This window comes from Echeneis naucrates, chromosome 20 (assembly GCF_900963305.1).
Source record: "Echeneis naucrates chromosome 20, fEcheNa1.1, whole genome shotgun sequence".
NCBI classification, from domain to species: Eukaryota; Metazoa; Chordata; class Actinopteri; order Carangiformes; family Echeneidae; genus Echeneis; species Echeneis naucrates.
In genome coordinates this window covers 5,474,480-5,491,758 of record NC_042530.1, presented here as the reverse complement: position 1 = coordinate 5,491,758, position 17,279 = coordinate 5,474,480, and the positions used below count along the sequence as shown (strand labels likewise).

The following is a 17,279-nucleotide window of genomic DNA, read 5'->3' as shown; positions in this document are numbered from 1 at the left end:
CTTGGATTTTGTGTCCGGTCTATTTAAATGTTTTTGCAGACACTCTAAAGGTATTTTTTTTTTTTTTTTTACAAACTCTGCTTTAAAAAAAACAATTAAATTCCTCCTGGGTAAAGCCATAATTAAAAATCACTGGACACTGTATACCTTCTAATTTCTTCTCAGTCGTTTTCCCTCCAGTGTCACTTCTTCCTCTAACATGCAGTGCTGACACCTGTCCTCTTCATAGACGCTGTGTTTTTCCTGGCAGGGCAAACGCAACATTAGTCCCCTGCTAATGAATTCCTTCCACCTTTCATGCTCTGTAATTTGTAATTAACGCTGTGAGATGTTAGAGATTAGCTTTTATTTATAGTGCCCCTTTCACACCCTTTTCTCATTTAAAAAAAAAAAAAGCTGCTGTGGTATACAGTGTTTCTTGACCTTGGACGTTGATGACATCCATGGAGATGGTATAGTTCTTTTATTTATTTATTTTTTGGTCAGGAGCTGTTTCATATGTTTAGATAAGATAAGTTTTACTGTCTTGGCAAAGCAACCATATCAGCACAAGTGGGTCAAATATCAGGGCAAGTCACTGTGAGTGTAGTGACGCATCAGCATCATAGATATTGCAACATAATATCTACAGTATTGCAATCTGTGACAGCCAGGTTACTGTGTTTCAGCGAAACCGCCAGACAGAAACCACCACTTATCTCTATCTGCCTCCAAATCTGAACCTCTGGGGATGTTTGTGCTGCGGCGCTTTGACTTGGAAAAATGTGACTAATTGTTGGCAAAACAAATCTCTTGTGTAATGGAGCGTTCATGACAGCAGGAAGCATCCTTGATGCCACACTCTGGAGGGAGACTCACCATTTATTTGATCTGGAAACCTGGTTATTATTGAATTTTAGTGCATTTATTTTTTGTGTGCCTGTGCACAGGCGGTCCTCTGCAAACGCCCTGTGCTATCCCTTTTCAAGTCTTGACTTGCCTCATGCAGTCATTTTCTGAGATTTAGATGTATCTCACATTTAATCTATTCAAATTCTCCCCTTTATCATGCTGCTCATCATTTCATGCGCACTGTTTGAAGCTGGGTCTCTCTCGCTGGCGCTGCCTCTCTGTCTACCTGTTTGACTTTCCTCAGCAGTCAGCTCGTCGACTTTAGGTGTTTACTTAATGACAGACTACGTTTTAAGAGAGGATATACCAAATGCAAGCTATGGCAGGTTGGGAAGGCAGACTTTGTTCTGCATAATAATTTCAGAGAGCGAGACGTCTGGAATTTGTGTGGATCCCGGTTTATGTGGAGGCAGCAGCATGCTTAATGTTCTCATTTAGAAGGTCTGCTCTCAAATCGCTTTGCATCAAACATGATGTACATTTGAATAATTCAGTCGATACAAAAATGACCCATGCAGTGTTGTAGGTCACTTTCTATATTTAATCCGTAATCTATTAACACTTAATGTTGAGCTCATATCTTGTTTGAGAGAGGATCAAAGCACAGCAGCCATCTCCAATTAAACCCAGTTTATGAACTCTTCAATCAAACTGCATGATTCCGCTCATCTTTCACGGCTGCTTCGTTTTCGTATCAGCCATGTCTTATAAGACTCACTCAGGGTTTTTGTTAGTGCTCTTCTTCTGAGATGACTCTGTGCATCATTTGGCTCGTGAGGAACCATAAAGTGAGACTAGACGGGGTCAGTGAGAAGCTCAGTGAAGAATTTTTCGGGAGATTTCACAGACAAACAGGTAAAACCCCGACTAGACACTCAGCCAGGGGGGAAATGAAGGTGAAGTAGAGTGAAACTACATTTTAAGCTGTTCCCGTTTTTCACATCTTGAGAAAGAGAGTCCTGCAGATGAGATTTCAGTGTTCACCTATGATCTGGAACAACACTTCGTCATTTTGTCTGGCTTTAAAGAAGGAATTTGGTGTTTGCCCTGAATGAAATAATCCAGGCTGAGTCTGATATTTGTTTTCGTTATTTTGATCGAAAAATTGGCCCGATGGGGGCATGTGCTTCAACGATAGTTACATCAACTTTATCGGTGGTGACACTGGTGAGCTGATCTGCAAAGAGTTGGCACTTTTTCAAACCCTGAGAGAGACGCTCCTCCAGACTGCTTGGCAGGGCCTGCCGGTGCACTGATAAAGCAGCTTTCAGTGGGCACTAAATTAAGCACTCTGACACCCACAGATAGAACGGCTAAGAAACCATAAGGGGATGTGACTTTCTTTTTCTTTTTTTTCTTTTTTTTTCTCACCATCTTAAATTATGCGCAGCACACACACCAGCATGCACTAAATGCAATGCATTCCTTCTCTTCTACTTGCCAGTCATTTGAGGCAGTCTCCTGTCAGCACCACTGAGTCAGGTGGGAACCAAAGGGGAAGAAAAGCAGGGTGGTGGGTTAGACAGCACCTTTTATGCTGCGGTTTTATGACCTCCTAAATGCCCTTGAAAGGTTTTAGGTGGAACCAAATCACAGTCCCTCTGGTGTTTGTGAATCAGAGGTGTTGACAGGCGTGAGTTCAGCCAACAAGGCCGCTAGACAGAGTCAGGATGAAGGTATGTGGGGGCTTTCGGAGGCACTGAGAGAAAAGCAGAAGGGAAAGATTTCCTTTCACACAAAAGCCGGCGAGCAGTTTTGCACCAAGGAGAAGCCCTGTCCTGCTGGGAGGTTACTTTAGGTGTCCCTCAGGGGTCTGCCCTCACTGCCCTCCCAAGCATTTCACAAAAGACCCAGAGTTTCCCCTGGATAATATATTCTGCTGTCCCTCAGCCAGAGAGGTGGTGTACACAAGAGAAATGCAGGTGCATGTCCTCCTTTAAAGGGTGAGTCAGGACTGTTGTGCGCAGAGCAAAATGCTGGGAAAGGAGCAGCGACCTATTCAAGGCCTGTATGTTGTGGTCATGGTATATTTTGAAGCATCTGCTGTTTGCCAGCTTTCCACCATACGCTGAGGAGCTGACAAAGACCCTTTAAAAGATAAAAATAGATGTTTATGTGCTGGTGGAACGGTATGTGTTAATGCCTCCTGGGTTAGAATATACAGCACAGAGATGTGACTAATGACCATCAGGGAGCGAGTGAGTGTCAGGAAGTATCTGAAGCATGTGAGAATAAGACAGTGAGAGAATAGCTGGCAAAGGGAGCCGCTGCTGGGACCAAACAACAAGAGATGATGCAAAGACTGCCTCATCTATGGGTAACTTAAAGCTACCCTGAAGAATTTTAATGAGTTATCGTGTCACTTTATGTAAAACTGAATTGACCTTTCAGATCCAACCCAAAAAAAAAATAAATAAATCATATATTTGATTCATATCTGTTCAAATATGCATCAGACAGTTTCTGGGGTGTAATTGTGGAGGTAGCGTGGCTGGAAAAAACTGCACTCTGATGGTTGTGTATCTAAATCAGTTTGGCTCTTATTTAATCCTTAATCCTCTCTCCTGGAGGCTGTGGCTTTAATTAGGAGACATTTGTTTGTTTGTGTTTCTTTTTTTCCCCCCTCTTAAAAAGAAAATCCTAAACAGATAAATTAGCATCAGCCCAAAGATAGTCAATCAAAAAGGTTAAAAGCAAAGTTAACACAAATGGCAACAAACACGCAGTAAATATACACGCAGTTTTAAAATAATCAGACATTTTTATTGTAAATGCAACAAGTTTGGTCTGCCTTGGATAGACACAACATATTCTGGTCACTGTTCTACCATCTATTTTATTAGATTTTAATCTTTTTATTGTTGTTTTGCAGCGATATCGCTCTCTTATGATGCAGGAGCCTATTTTGACAAATAACTCTGCCCACTATCAATAAGATATGAGCTGAATGCAAACATGTAACTGTCTGATAAAACTGACTCAGGCCCTTGAGGTGTAAAACTCTTCCAGCAATTAATCATTAATCAAGTCATGTGTCTCTTAAGATATTAAAGAGACAGACAAGCAGTGGAAAGAGTTAAAGCTAAAGGAGAGAGGTCTCTTTTTTTATCATTATCATTAAAAATAAACACTACTATAGTTTTTTTTTTTTTTTTTTTTTTTTTTTTTTTAAATTTCTTAGAACATAAAGTAGACAATTTCTCTAAAGAAACAAGCTTAGAGCTAAAGTATTTTAATTCTTCATAGATTGGCCATTTTGGAATTTAGTTGTTAAAATTCATAACTGCATAAAGAGCTCTATGCAGGTTTATGGTCTTTAGCATTAATGATTTAAGGTGAAATTTACTTTTAATCGTTGTTCTCTGGCTCCAGAAACAATTAATGCTAATTACAACGCTCTCATCTCTCACCCCAGCCATCTTCCATAGTGTTTTTGTGCCTTCTGCCCTGTTGGATTCCTCCAATGCAACGCACATTAGCACCTACCTCTACATCTTTTTTCCTTACTTTGCCACTCCTCATTACAAAATGAATCTGTCAGCCTCCACTTTGGGTGAATTAGCATCTTAAGCGTCTGCACTTGCTTTCACCAGCCCTCTCCTCCCCTCCTGAGAAACACTGGTGAAGCGCCCAGAAAGAGGAGGAGGAGGAGGAGGAGGAGGAGAGAGCGAGTTAGTGGATGAAATGTGAGCATGAGAGAAAGGAGACAAAGAGGGGAAGAGGAGGAAAATGCAGTATGCTATTCAAACCCAGTGACCTCTGTCTCATGACAAAGACACAACATACAGTAACAGGAGAGGAGTTGGCAGTTTTCGCTGACTTAAGGCAAGAGAATGATTTCAAAACCTCCAACACCACGCAAACACTTCAAACTTTGTGTTTGGAGGACTGCAATGAAAATGAAGTTTATTACTAATTGTCTTTAACTGCGTAATCCTATTAAGGTCGTTGGGAGCAGGAGCTTATCCAAGCATGCCGAGCATTAGCCTGAAGGCAGGGAAGACTGCAGTCCGTCACAGCCCCACTCTGCCCCCCTTCATACCTGAAGGATTTGCCATCTTTAATCCTGACGATTTAGGCAAACTCATGTAAGCAAGAGTAGAACATACATTTCTCGTCAAAGTTTATCACAGATATTTAGATGCATGAGAAGTAAGATAGAAGGAATTAGTTCTTTAACACCAAGTCCCCTCATTTCTCCAGTGATTGTTGAACATGGCATTGTAACGTCAGCCATGATGAAACATGTTTTCCCAGTAAAAAGCCAGATCAACGGACGGATTTTCTATTGAACTTGCAAATTAGCTATTTATTTATTTATTTATTTTTTAGCACTCTAATACTGAGAATGTCACTGAACTAAACACAGGCAGCATTCATTAAAGAAAAGAAAAGAGAAGCTGCATACAGAAACCCGCTGCATAGCTTTGTTTAAACTATGCCAGCAAAATCTGAAAAGAGATTTTTAGTCCGTGTTTTGGCCTGCTGACGATGCTGGGTTGCCATTTTTCCACCAAAAATTGAGCTTTTCAAAAGGTGGAAAAATCTTCCAGTGCCAGTATCACTTTTCATTGTGGAGAATGTAAACCACACTTAAGGGAAAGAGGGAAAGGGAAGGAGGTTTGATGTGTTATTGTGACGTGTATATGTGAAGTTCATGGATGTGCAACTGAATGGTGATATAATTGTTGACCTGCAGGTGTCTAAAAATAATAATAAAAAATAATTCAGATCAGATAAAGAGTATAATAAGAGATGACGGTTGCCAGTCACTGAGGGAAATCGGGCCTTGAGGACAACCTGTTAGGTTTTTTTTCTTCCTCATTTCCACTCAGGTAATCATGTCTTAATGACACAGCACATTTAACTACCGATCCAGCAGTCTGTTTCAGGCTCAGTTAATCAATTCAGTGTTTACGTTAACGCAGTACTATTTCTCACCTGTCACCGGTGTCTCATTTCTCTGGGATTGGGATGATTGCTTTGACTGTAGTCCACTGGTCTGTGTGATGACTGCTGAGTCATTCCTAATGCGCATCTGTTTCAGCCAGAGAGAGGTTCCTCCCCAAAGAAATGAGAAAAGTCCGCAGGGAGAGTGAACTATGAGGGAGTAGTGCAAGATTAATGGCTCAAACAGTTCCCGCCTCTGTGATTTGACTAGTGCCTTAGTTACAGCAAAAATACTGTGGCATGTCATTATTGCACTCACACAACTCACTTGCAAGTGGTTATACAAATCAACAATGCAAAATATTTCAAAGCTAATCTGAGTGGAAGCTTAAATTAGGCGTGCTCGCTTATTGTGACAATTGTTGCGTGTTTGTGGCGCCCTGCTGTGGATTTATCAACATGAAATTACAATGTTATGGTGGTTTTTCTTTTAACCTAACATGGATGTCTTTTTGGTAATTTGCACCTTCTTTTCCTCGTCTTGCAGCAGCCTCTTACTCATATGTGGAGCAGCAGGCGGGTGATGAGGACGCAGCAGTGGACGTGAAGCTCTACAGTCACCGATGGAGGAGATGGATTCCCCCAAAACCTCGTAACATGGACAGTAACAGGGCTAGTCAGGACCAGGACCAGGATCGGGAGCCTGAGCAGGAGGAAGCTGATGGGTTCCCAGGCCTGCTGTCAGCAGAGGAAACAGACAACAGCTCCCAGATAGAGGTACGTGATGATTCACACCAGCTGATCAGGGATAGACGGTACGCTGTCATTTATGTGTTGACAGTTTAGAGGGCGATTTTCAGTGGGACCAAAATTTATGGCTGCATTGCGGCTGCACACAGTGGTAGTCTAATAATGTTTGCCTTGGAAGATCAGTTTACTTATCATAAGTACAGATGAAATATTTTTTTTTATTCTCTGACTCCGAGCGGCTTCCAAATGGCTGTGATAATAGTGCTGATAATTGCATAAGGATTATCCTTGCTGCTGCTCAGTGGCTGCAAATTCATAACAAGAAGCCTGAATTACAAACTGGAGCAGTGGAGAATAAAAGAGGGTGATATGATAGAAACTATCATGTTGCATGACAAGTGCAGCATTGAGGGTTTTTGGGAATTTGCATACAGTTTTTGTTTTGTTTTTTTTTTTCACTTGATAGTGAATAGTTATTACTAATCTGATATACATGATTCTTCATGCAGAAGTTGATGAAAGCAAGGAAACACAGTTGCCTTGAATCAAAGTCCAGAATATAGTAGAATTAAACCATATAGTTATTGGCACTGGAGCATAATTTTAACATTCATTCATCATCCATTCAGTTAACATCATAATCTTTGTCATTGTTAACATGTGACATGTGAAAGCGCCTTACACGTACAGACGGATACAGCTTTGTTGCCAGGTATTATGTGGCAGGTACATCAAGAGTCTGTTCACATTCCTGAAAGAAATCTGCATGGATGTCAGGGGACTTTAGAGTATTTTGACAAAACAACCTGGTGACATGAGCCAAAACCAGCCCAAACATTTAATATGCAATATGCAACAGCACAGCAAGAAATACTGTAGGTGATTTTTGTCACTTGCCTCAAGCTCCATTTAATAGCTTTTCTGGAGTGTTTGCTATCTGTCCTGTAGTCATTTAAGTGATGTAAATGTTTAATTCTACATTTTTTTATTTTATTTTTTTTGCTGAGCATTTGAGGAAGGTCTCATTTATTCAGGCTAAAAAATTGAATTTGAAGTTCATGTCTGTTCTGGACCTTGTCTGGTTTATGGGGTCGTTTTCATGTTCAGCTGTTTTAGCTGATCGTCATCTCGTCTTGTCTAATCACAGGAGGACGTGAACGTATACAGTGTGAAAGCTATCATATTTTGATTGATCAATTAATAAAATCATGATATAGGCAAATGATTCAGGTTTGATGATCATTTATACACAATTAAACTCAATCATCAAAGTCTCTATTGCAGCAGTTTAGATTAGCTAACAATGTGAATCACATGGTAAAGCTTCCCATGCGTGGCAGAATCCAACTAATTTAAGGAGAGGGATTCGATAAAGTCCTTTGCTGAGACGTACCTAAAAATACTCCTTGGTTGCTCCCCCGGAGCAGTTATAAATCTTCTTAGAAGCATGGATGTTTAGTAATGAAAAAGAAGACGAGGAGGAGCCTATAAGGATTAATATTTTATATCAAATTAAGATCAGCCCTCAGGTGCTCGTCTGCCTTCTGTGTGGGATTGCATCCTCCTTAATAGTGACCTTGGAGAGAACAAAATTGGAAATTAACCCAGTGTCCTGCGGGTTAGCGGACCCGCTGCAGATTAATGCTCAGCGCTCGGCTGGTGTTTTCGTCTATGTAAATGAAAGGCATCACCCGTGTCCCTTGTTATGGCACCTTTGGTGAGCGCGCATCATCGTGGTGCTCAGTCAAAATGATGGCTCGTTTAGCTTTCCCGTGGCTTCTCATCATCTCAGGTTCACGGCTCAGCGTCTCTTAGCAAGAACAGAGGGAGCTTTGATCACCAGCTGTAAACATTCTCACACACACACACACTCGTACAATCTCCACTTGAAACACAACATGTAAACACAAATAAAATGCATACCATTTCAGTTGTGCATTCACACGTAGACTGATAATAAAACACACATTTACTCAGATGCATGCCATCACACAAACACACGACGACTATGTCCTTCCACGTTGTTTCTTTCTCTGACGTTTATTTGCTGTTGCCAAATGGAGAAGCCGTCCACTCCATAAAACACCCTAACGCCTCTCCTGTCACTAAACCACACACACAGATTCCTCCACCTGCCACTGACACTTTCTTGACATGAGGAAAAGCTTTTGTCTTTGGCAGACAGGAGCAGCAGACACTGAGCTGAGATGTTTCACCCTGCAGTGAGCTGAAAGGGTTTAAAAACAGTTTTCTCTTTCAATGAATGGACTTCAACTGAAGAAGAAGACGGAGCATGCACAGTTTCCTCTTATGTCAAAATCACTTGCACAACCCGTCATCACTCATTCCAGGAGTTATCTGGATGTGTAACTTTTTTTTTTTTCCCATCAACATGTTCTGTGTAACAACTCTAGCTTGTGATTTGCAACCAAATTCGCTGTCAAGAAGAATTACAATCTGATAATTACAGAGCGTCCCGAGGCCATAGTGAATTAAAGTCTTTTGAAGTTTCTTCCCATGTAACAGCAGTTTTCTAGAAAAAGAAAAAGACAAGTGAGTTCAGATGCGATAGAGATGCAATTTAACAAAGCTCCCTTCAGGTGGATTAAATCCATTGTTGTTCTTGGTTGAATTACTTTTAAATCCAAAATCTAAATTTCCATGATTAAAGTTTCCACTTTACAGAACCGTGGAATCCTTCTCCTTCCTGCTTTGTCTTCAGGGTGAGCCTGGGGTTGTGTTAACTCACGCCATAATCACGAGTCCTCCAACAACAGATTCATCACAGATTGACATGCAGGTTTATCACAACAACAGACTGTCTGCCGCCCTGAATGACTCTCTATCTGCCTCAAGATCACTAACGCAGATTTAAAATGTTCTCAGCTAAAGGTGCGTTCAGGTCATTGAATAAGATTGGAGCACCTAATGGAAGGAATAAGTCTGAGTCACTGAAACCAGCTTCGTCACTGCGTCTTTAGTCCATCATGGTGAAGTCTGCACTAGTCCAGACACGCTGTCAGTAATGGTTTGTGGCTGTTCATTGCTGTGGTTTTTGTTGTTTATCTCACAAAGTGCTAGTTCACAGCAGTTTCTCAACCTTGTCTTGCCAATTTTTTTTTTTTTTTTCTTCTTACATTTCCTTAACCCAACTGAAGTTGTCACGCATTTTCATAATTTGGTGTTTATATCTGTGCAGTGTTGAATTTGCTAATGCATGTAGAAACACACTGTGGTGACCCCCGGACATTATGTGTCATGAGCCCCACACGCTGGCTTTTACCAATATCTACCGCCGCATGAAAAACTGCAGCTCCTTAATCTTTTTGAAAGCTGTGTTGAAACATCAGGTACAGATACAAAGGTTTCTGGGGCCCAAACAGAGTGAGCTACTCGTACATACCTTTCTGGTAGATTACTGCATGAACCAAAAGCCTGTTTACGTTGTGATCACTGAAGCAGTGTATGAAAAGTTATATCCTGTCTTGCAGTTCATAAACCTTTTTTGTCCTACTTTTGTCATAAGAGCCTTTATACTTACGCCTCGCTTGAACTGGACTTCCTGTATTATTTCTCAGCTTTCATCACTGGTACTCTGACATTGAGTGCCATTATCTTTGTCAACAGATAATGGCACTCAACAACACGTCAGCCAGCTTGATATGCTGGCCGACGTGCAAGTTTGAGAAGCTCCACTGCAGAGTTTGCCGCAGCATTGCTGGTGGTGGCATTTCAGACCTTATCTTTCATAAGGAGCTGATGCAAACAACACAAACGCATGTGCAGAGGCCATGGTGGCAGCAACATGTTAATGACAAATTGTGCAGACTTCTTTTTCATGTCCTGCATCATATTACAACACTGCAAGTGAAGCCAGACGAGACGGCCTCATGTTCCCTCTGAAATAATGTATACGTTTGTTGTTGCTTTCACGCCTGGGATTTCGCATTAAAGGGCAGTTGGTCCTGATTAGTTAACCAATGTCAAAGATGTCGGGTTGGCAATAAAAGCAGGAGAGTGTAGATGTGTGTGCTGCTGTTATGTTTGTATAGCCTGCTGTAATGTGCAGCATTATGGGTGTGGTTATTGGATATGTGGCGATGGCTGGGACTTCACAGCTCAGGAGGCTCTTTGGGGGTTACATGCTTCAATACTTTCCCTGTTTATTTGGGCATTTCTTCAGGGAGGGAATTCACACAGTGAGACACAGAGCTGCTCATCTTGGTAATTTCCATTACTCCATTTGATTCCCAGTGCTGCTTTTTCATTTGCCACACACACACACACACCATGTTCAAAGCCTGGAGCAATGCAAATTATGTGTTGGTCTTTTTTTTTTCTCCTCTCCTTTAGTTGTTTATTTTATTTATTTTTTTATGTCTCCAGTTAGTCAGAACATTCTCAGTTGGAAATGCGTTTGGAAATAGATGTTTACTTCCTTTATGTTCTTCAGTGTTTCGCTGCAGCGTCTTAGGCAGTTACCACAGCTCAGAGCTGCTCCCCAGATGAATCCACAGTTGCTCAGTTTCAGTCTTTGTCCAGCTTTCTCTGTTTTTGACTTTAAGACTGAGCATCATCTCGTAGCAGGAAGGTTGTAGACTTCTCTCAGTGGCTCAGCGGCTTCCTCAGATGAACAAAGACGGCAAAAGTGCTGAGCTTGTAAATAAATGTACGTTGTGTTGTGCTGAGCATCATCTCTCAAGTACAACCAGACACATGTATTCTGTCTGAACCTGTTAGACTGCTTGAAAAACCAATTGAACAGATGTATGACTACAAGGCTTGAATTACATATCATGTGCATGGATTCATTTCAGTTTTTCTGCTTTACTCTACATATTTTTGTCATTTTTGAAACATTCCCATGCTGGCACATAATTATTCATCCAACTAAAAGTCTTCTGATCATATTTGTTACAAATGTCAGAAAAATTATTTAAATTATTATGTATTAGTTGCAGAAGATGAAGTTGACACATCAGACAGTGTGTGGCTGCTCAGATCTGTTTAGATCAGGTTTCTCAGTTTGAAGCCCAGTTCATGCTGGGATTTGATTTGTTTTTTTAGATTCTTGTGGAGTCAGGTCCCACATTTTGGCTTTCATGACTTCCTGTTCTAGAGTCTCCGTGTACCCGATAAAAGAAGTCATAAATAGCGTGGTGCAACTCAGACCAGCATGTGATTCACATTGCTGAGTCTTACCAGCAAATACCATCAAGCTGCTCCAACTGGAAGCCTTTGGAGCGGACCAATGAATAATGAATCACAGACATTATCAACCAATGAAGAGCTGTGCACATGAGCTGTGTGTGTGTGTGTGTGTGTGTGTGTGTGTGTGTGTGTGTGTGTGTGTGCTCAGTCTGTTAGGAAAAATAAAGCTTGCTGACAAGCAGCTTTATCCCAACATATTGGAACATTTATTTAGAGCTTGTGTTCTCCTGATGCCTTCACAATTTTAGTTTTTCCCCCCTCAGGGGCAATGACATAGCTGTGGATGAAGGGATTACAGATATTAACTTACTTTCTCTTTATTTTTCTGACAAACTTCAATAAATCACACCCATGACATCCATTTCAAAATACCTTAAAGATTTCAAGGCATCTTATTTTATAAAACCCAGAACAATCTTACAGGTAAAGTTTTAGTTCCTTCCATTCAGGGCCTCTCGTGTATTTAGGGGACATTCTGATGTGAAAACATGTTGGCCAAAGATATTTAGGTCTCAGTGTGATGCATTATTGATGTAGTGTGTAGCTTCAGTAGATGCTTGAGACAGGAGAGTGAGTCAGGAATGAGCTCTCTTACACTTCCTGAATCTTTTCTACGGTGGGTTTTTGTGCTTTGGCTTTCCTTTTTATCAACATCTTTTGCTCCCCCTCTCCCCGAATTGGAGTGTGCCACATCATGAATGGCAGAACCAAATCGGTCTGGGGGTCGTGCTGCAGCCGAGCAGCAGGGCTCCTGTCTCCTTCTCCCCGCCCGTTCATCACATGCTCATCTATCTTCCAGAGGCCTTCTGTGAACTCTTCCCTTCATGGATCCATCATAAGTAGCTTTTCAGGAGTACATGGACGAAAAACAAAAACAAAACATGGTGTCACGCTGCTGCTCTTCAACCTCATCGTAGGCCATCTGTCCCACTACCCATCGAGAAAGCTCTCGTGCAGCCACCCCAGCAAATCTCACACAATGTTTGCACATTCACACACGGGTATCGGCTTTCTCAGCTCACTTTCTGGCTCATTCGGACACAGTTTTACGTTGCCTGACCACCTGACTCCCACAGCCTCCCATCAAAATCAGCATTTTTGTGCGTTTCTGCAGTTCTCCTCGCTGTACAGTGTTCACTCTCACAGCGTTATGTCCATCTACAACTGGACGATGGCACCCTACACACGTTTCTCTTCTCCTTGAGGGATAAAAACCTCCAGCTGGGCCCCTTCTGACCTCCTAAGCCTGTATCTCTCCTTATCTTACTTAGCGTGAGCAAAAAACATCTTGTTCTGATTAGCAAAAACTTTACAGCCTCACATTTGTGTCTACACCTTTTACAACTGCCCTTGTTTTTCTATTCTGGCAGTAATGTGCTGACTAAGACTGTGTGGTGGGACCTTCTGTTCCCTGACACGATTCGTCTGCACTTTAAGCTGTGATGAAAGGCTTCTGATAATATTTAAAACTGCAAATTAATCAAAAGTAAAACCACCTACATGGCTGAGCTCCATTTTGAATTGCGATATTTATCTGTCTCTCTGAGGTTCTGTGAAGCTTGAAACATTATCTCCGTATCTCATAAACTCCAGCTGTATATTGAGTAGACATTACGTTATAACTCTCCCAGGGAAATCTGAATTGTTGAAGTAAAGTGAGCTGAGCAGAAAAGGATTGTACCTTAACTGATGTTTTGTCTCATAGCCTTTAGACAACCAAAACCCAGTAGCTCAGAATAATACCTCCAATATATCAAAGAATCCACAGAGCAGTGTGAGTTCCTATTAGTGAAATCAGAGTCAGACATAATGTAAACTTCCCCAACTCCCCACTCAGCAAAACATTAACTTTAACAATGTTTTAGATAAAAGTTACAGCTGTAACATGTCTCATTAGACCCAGAGGGAGACGAGCAAGTGGAACCCCACGACACAAGCATTCCTCCTAACTTTGTACAGGAAACATAAAAGCAGACAGGCCTCTCCCACATGACTTATAAAAGTCCACAAAGGTTTCTGTTATAAAAAAACATCCCTGACTCTGCTGTCTGGCCGAGCCTTTTTAAGAGTGGAAGAAGTTCATTAGCTTCTTTTTGTTTTGTTTTTGTAGAATAATTTCCTGTGCTGGTGCTCTGGCTAAAAGATTTTGAGCGAAATGAAGGTCAAAGCGAGTGCACACGCAGCACTATGGAGATGATTGGGTTATCATTTAATTCGATTTAGAAGGCAATTTGTTCTGCAGTAAAATTAAAAAGACTCTTATTTTAGATACTGCACATAAAAGTTTTCTTTAAATTGTTTTTCAAAACTTCAGCTTACATTGTATTCGGCAGCTTTGGATTTAATTCCAGCTTTGAGCAGTTTAGAGGAACCATAAGTCGCCTCTTTGTGAATATTTGTGTATATTTCTTGCTCTTTATACAGTACAATAAAGGAATACGTAAATTGAAACTAGTGGTGCAATTCACAGAGCTGCAGGGAAATATCAACTGTATCCTTCTAGATATTACATTCATGAATAACTGCACTACATTTGGCTCTCTTAGTATTAAAACAGGTATACAAACTGGCTCACAGGATGCATTTTGTTTTATCTTCTTGCAGGAAGATACAGATCACAACTACTACACATCAAAAACCTACGGGCCATCAGATCCAATGAGCAAGGATTTGTGGGTAAATATTGACCAGATGGACAAGGAAAAAGTGAAGATTCATGGCATTCTCTCCAACACGCACAGACAAGCGGCGGTAAGACGACAGACACAGATTTACTTTACATTCGCAGCTTTACTTGCTGAAAATGAGTTGAGTGTTTGACTGATGACTTGACAAATAAAAATAAAAATGGAAATAGAGGAACTCTCTCCCTTCAGCTTCTTGCATTGGACTCTACACACATCATTTTGTGCAGTAAAGGGCAAGAAAACTTTTAATAGTCAGTAGCAACATTAAGAAGAAAAGAAGCAGGTGGTTCTCTGCAGTGGAGTTTAAATTCTCCTCTCCCTCCACCTCAGCACAAGCAGGTGACCCATGTGAGGTGCATACTGATGAAGTCACACAAGGCAGCAGCAGATTGACTGGAGAGAGACAGAGCAGCAGGGCAGCAGGGCAGTCGCACATAAAAAAAAAAGAGAGAGAGCAAGAAAGCCCCCAGGATGAAACATAACTGAGGAGGATATAGAGTCCCACATTATACACTCTGCTCCTGTACATTTAGTCACGTAATGGTGGAATGAAGCAATTTGAGCTAAGTTATGACTTTAGCTTGATCTGAGAAGATCAGTAACTGAATTCCTTAATTCAATGCCAAACCCAGAAAGTCATTCAAAGGGAGGAATGGAAATCTGGCCTGGATACATAGATTGCAAGATCAGAGCGCAAAAAGAGGTGAAAAGTCTCCTGAAATTAATTCAGTGTGTCAGAAGACTAAAAGTTTAAACAAACCAGTTATTGTTTATTGTATTTGCAGATGGAGTCCTGAGAAAACTGCATCAAATTCCTGGTGCAGGAGTCGGGCCTGAGAAAGCCTGCATGCTTCTGCCTGCCAGAGCTTTGGCCTGACAATTACAGAAATCGGCCAGTAAAGGTCATAAAACAAGACATAGCCGCAGAGGTCAGCTTCATCACAGGACTGGAGAAAAGTTAAGCTCTTGATTGGCCATATAGTCAGAGAGATTCACTGTGGTTTGCCACAGGATCACTCCCCCCGGCATAATCCAGGATAATGTATAATGGCTCCATGTTAGCAGTGGACTGTCTATCTCCATCACGCTTTCTGGCATTGGTATGATCGGACTGCAACGTACTCACAGGATGTGTACACTGTTTGTGGTTATGCACATGGCAGATTGTTGGTCTGATGGTCATTTTTTAAAATTCCCAAGTTTCTTCCAAACCATTTTATTATGTGTTTGTTAATACTCAAGCGAAATGATCCCTACGGTGTTATATGCTATTGTACATGTAAATTAGAAGACAAAAACTTTGATTGACTTGGCAAAGCTTATTAAACAAGAGAAAATTTAAAGCTACCTCATAATCTTGACATTTTAACAACCTTGAACATATTCCAGGGGGTTGAACAGATGTGCTCTGAAAAACATGATGTTGTGGTCTGGAAATTTGGCTGAGTATGAGGCTGCAGGTGCATTTTAAGGAGTAGTTCAGGGGTAATGGGTGAGTAATACATAGTCAGCGTAATGCCTACGGTAGATTCACACTGCTGTGATCTCAGTTTGTAGAGGTTGAGCTAAATGTCATCAGTTCCTTTTTACATCTTTCCTTGGCTAAAATTTAGCAGGTTAAGGAAATTTAAATATGTATTAAGGAGTCATGCTTATTAATTGAATGTTGTTTCGGTGAAGACAGGAATCTCTCTTCCTATTTTTAGCTGTACTGAAGGTCAAATGCAATTATTTTTAAGTGTTTGACATATGTGTTGGCGGCATAGTGGTTAGCACTGTTGCCCCACAACAAGAAGGTGGTGCGTTCGGTTCCCAGCCTGTCTGCATATTCTCTTCATGCTTGTGTGGGTTTCCTCCGGGCACTCTGACCCAAAGACATCATGTTTAGGTTCACTGGTGACTCTAAATTGTCTGTAGATCTGAGTGTGAGTGGTTGTTTGTCTTTGGCTGTCTCTGTGTGTTGGCATGTCCAGCGTGTCCAATGTGAGCTGGGATTGGCTCCAGCACCCCCTGCGACCTGGAAACAGATAAGTGGTAGAAGATGAATGAATGAACTAATGATTGAAATTCATCAAAGCATATATTCCACTGGCCAGGGCCCAGAATGGTTAAGGTAATGCCTCTACAATGTGAATTTCTATTGGGATGGTAATAAAGTGGATGAAGTTCTTTAGTCTGTTTTACATTCTTGTTCTAAAATGACCAATGATTTCCCCACAAAATGTTTATTACTTTGGGTACTTCGTATTCCCTTTTACTTATTTTTCTTTCTGATCTGAATCGTTTTGTTGTCTTTTGAAGACAAGAACCGTCTCGTCTGTGTTTTTCCCCGTACGTCTACCTTTCTGACCGGGGTCATCTGTCTGTTTTTCCCTTCGCAGAGAGTTAATCTGTCCTTCGATTTCCCTTTTTATGGACATTTCCTGCGAGAAATCACCGTGGCAACCGGTGGTAAGTGAACACTGCTTTGGACTTTGCCTTTTCAATAGAAGTTATTAGTGTTATTATTGGATGAACCATGTGTGCTTGGCAATATTAGACAGTACACAGACAGTTTTTATTGCTGCCGGGTTCATGGGGAGTAAGGCCGGAGTACAGCTACATTTAGGAAATAGAGAAGAAAAAGAGAGCGAGTGTGTGTCTCAATGATTCTTGGTTTGTGTACCTGTGACTGAAGTGGCATCTGTACAAAGAGATCTCCTTCCTGAGTGCTGAAATGGACCAAACAATGATTTGGTTCTTTAGATGTTGTTTCTGGGAAACCAAATCAAAAGAGCCAGTGCTGAAAAGCTCATCTAACGCAAGCCACAGCACAAAACCAAAAACACTGTTTCAGCCAGCAAGTCCGTC

General features: G+C 41.2%; 1 protein-coding gene across 2 annotated transcripts in view; it reads left to right on the top strand.

Moving 5' to 3' along the window:
• The window catches only part of plxdc2b (plexin domain containing 2b), a 69,576-nt gene that overhangs the window by 22,647 nt on the left and 29,650 nt on the right, over positions 1-17,279 (top strand). The window contains exons 2-4 of one of the 2 annotated variants that reach the window (XM_029529241.1): positions 6,329-6,558; positions 14,347-14,493; positions 16,811-16,880. In XM_029529241.1, coding sequence (XP_029385101.1) covers positions 6,329-6,558; positions 14,347-14,493; positions 16,811-16,880 — 447 coding nt within the window. The remainder of the gene's footprint in view (positions 1-6,328; positions 6,559-14,346; positions 14,494-16,810; positions 16,881-17,279) is intronic. The other variant, XM_029529242.1, reaches the window with a different exon arrangement.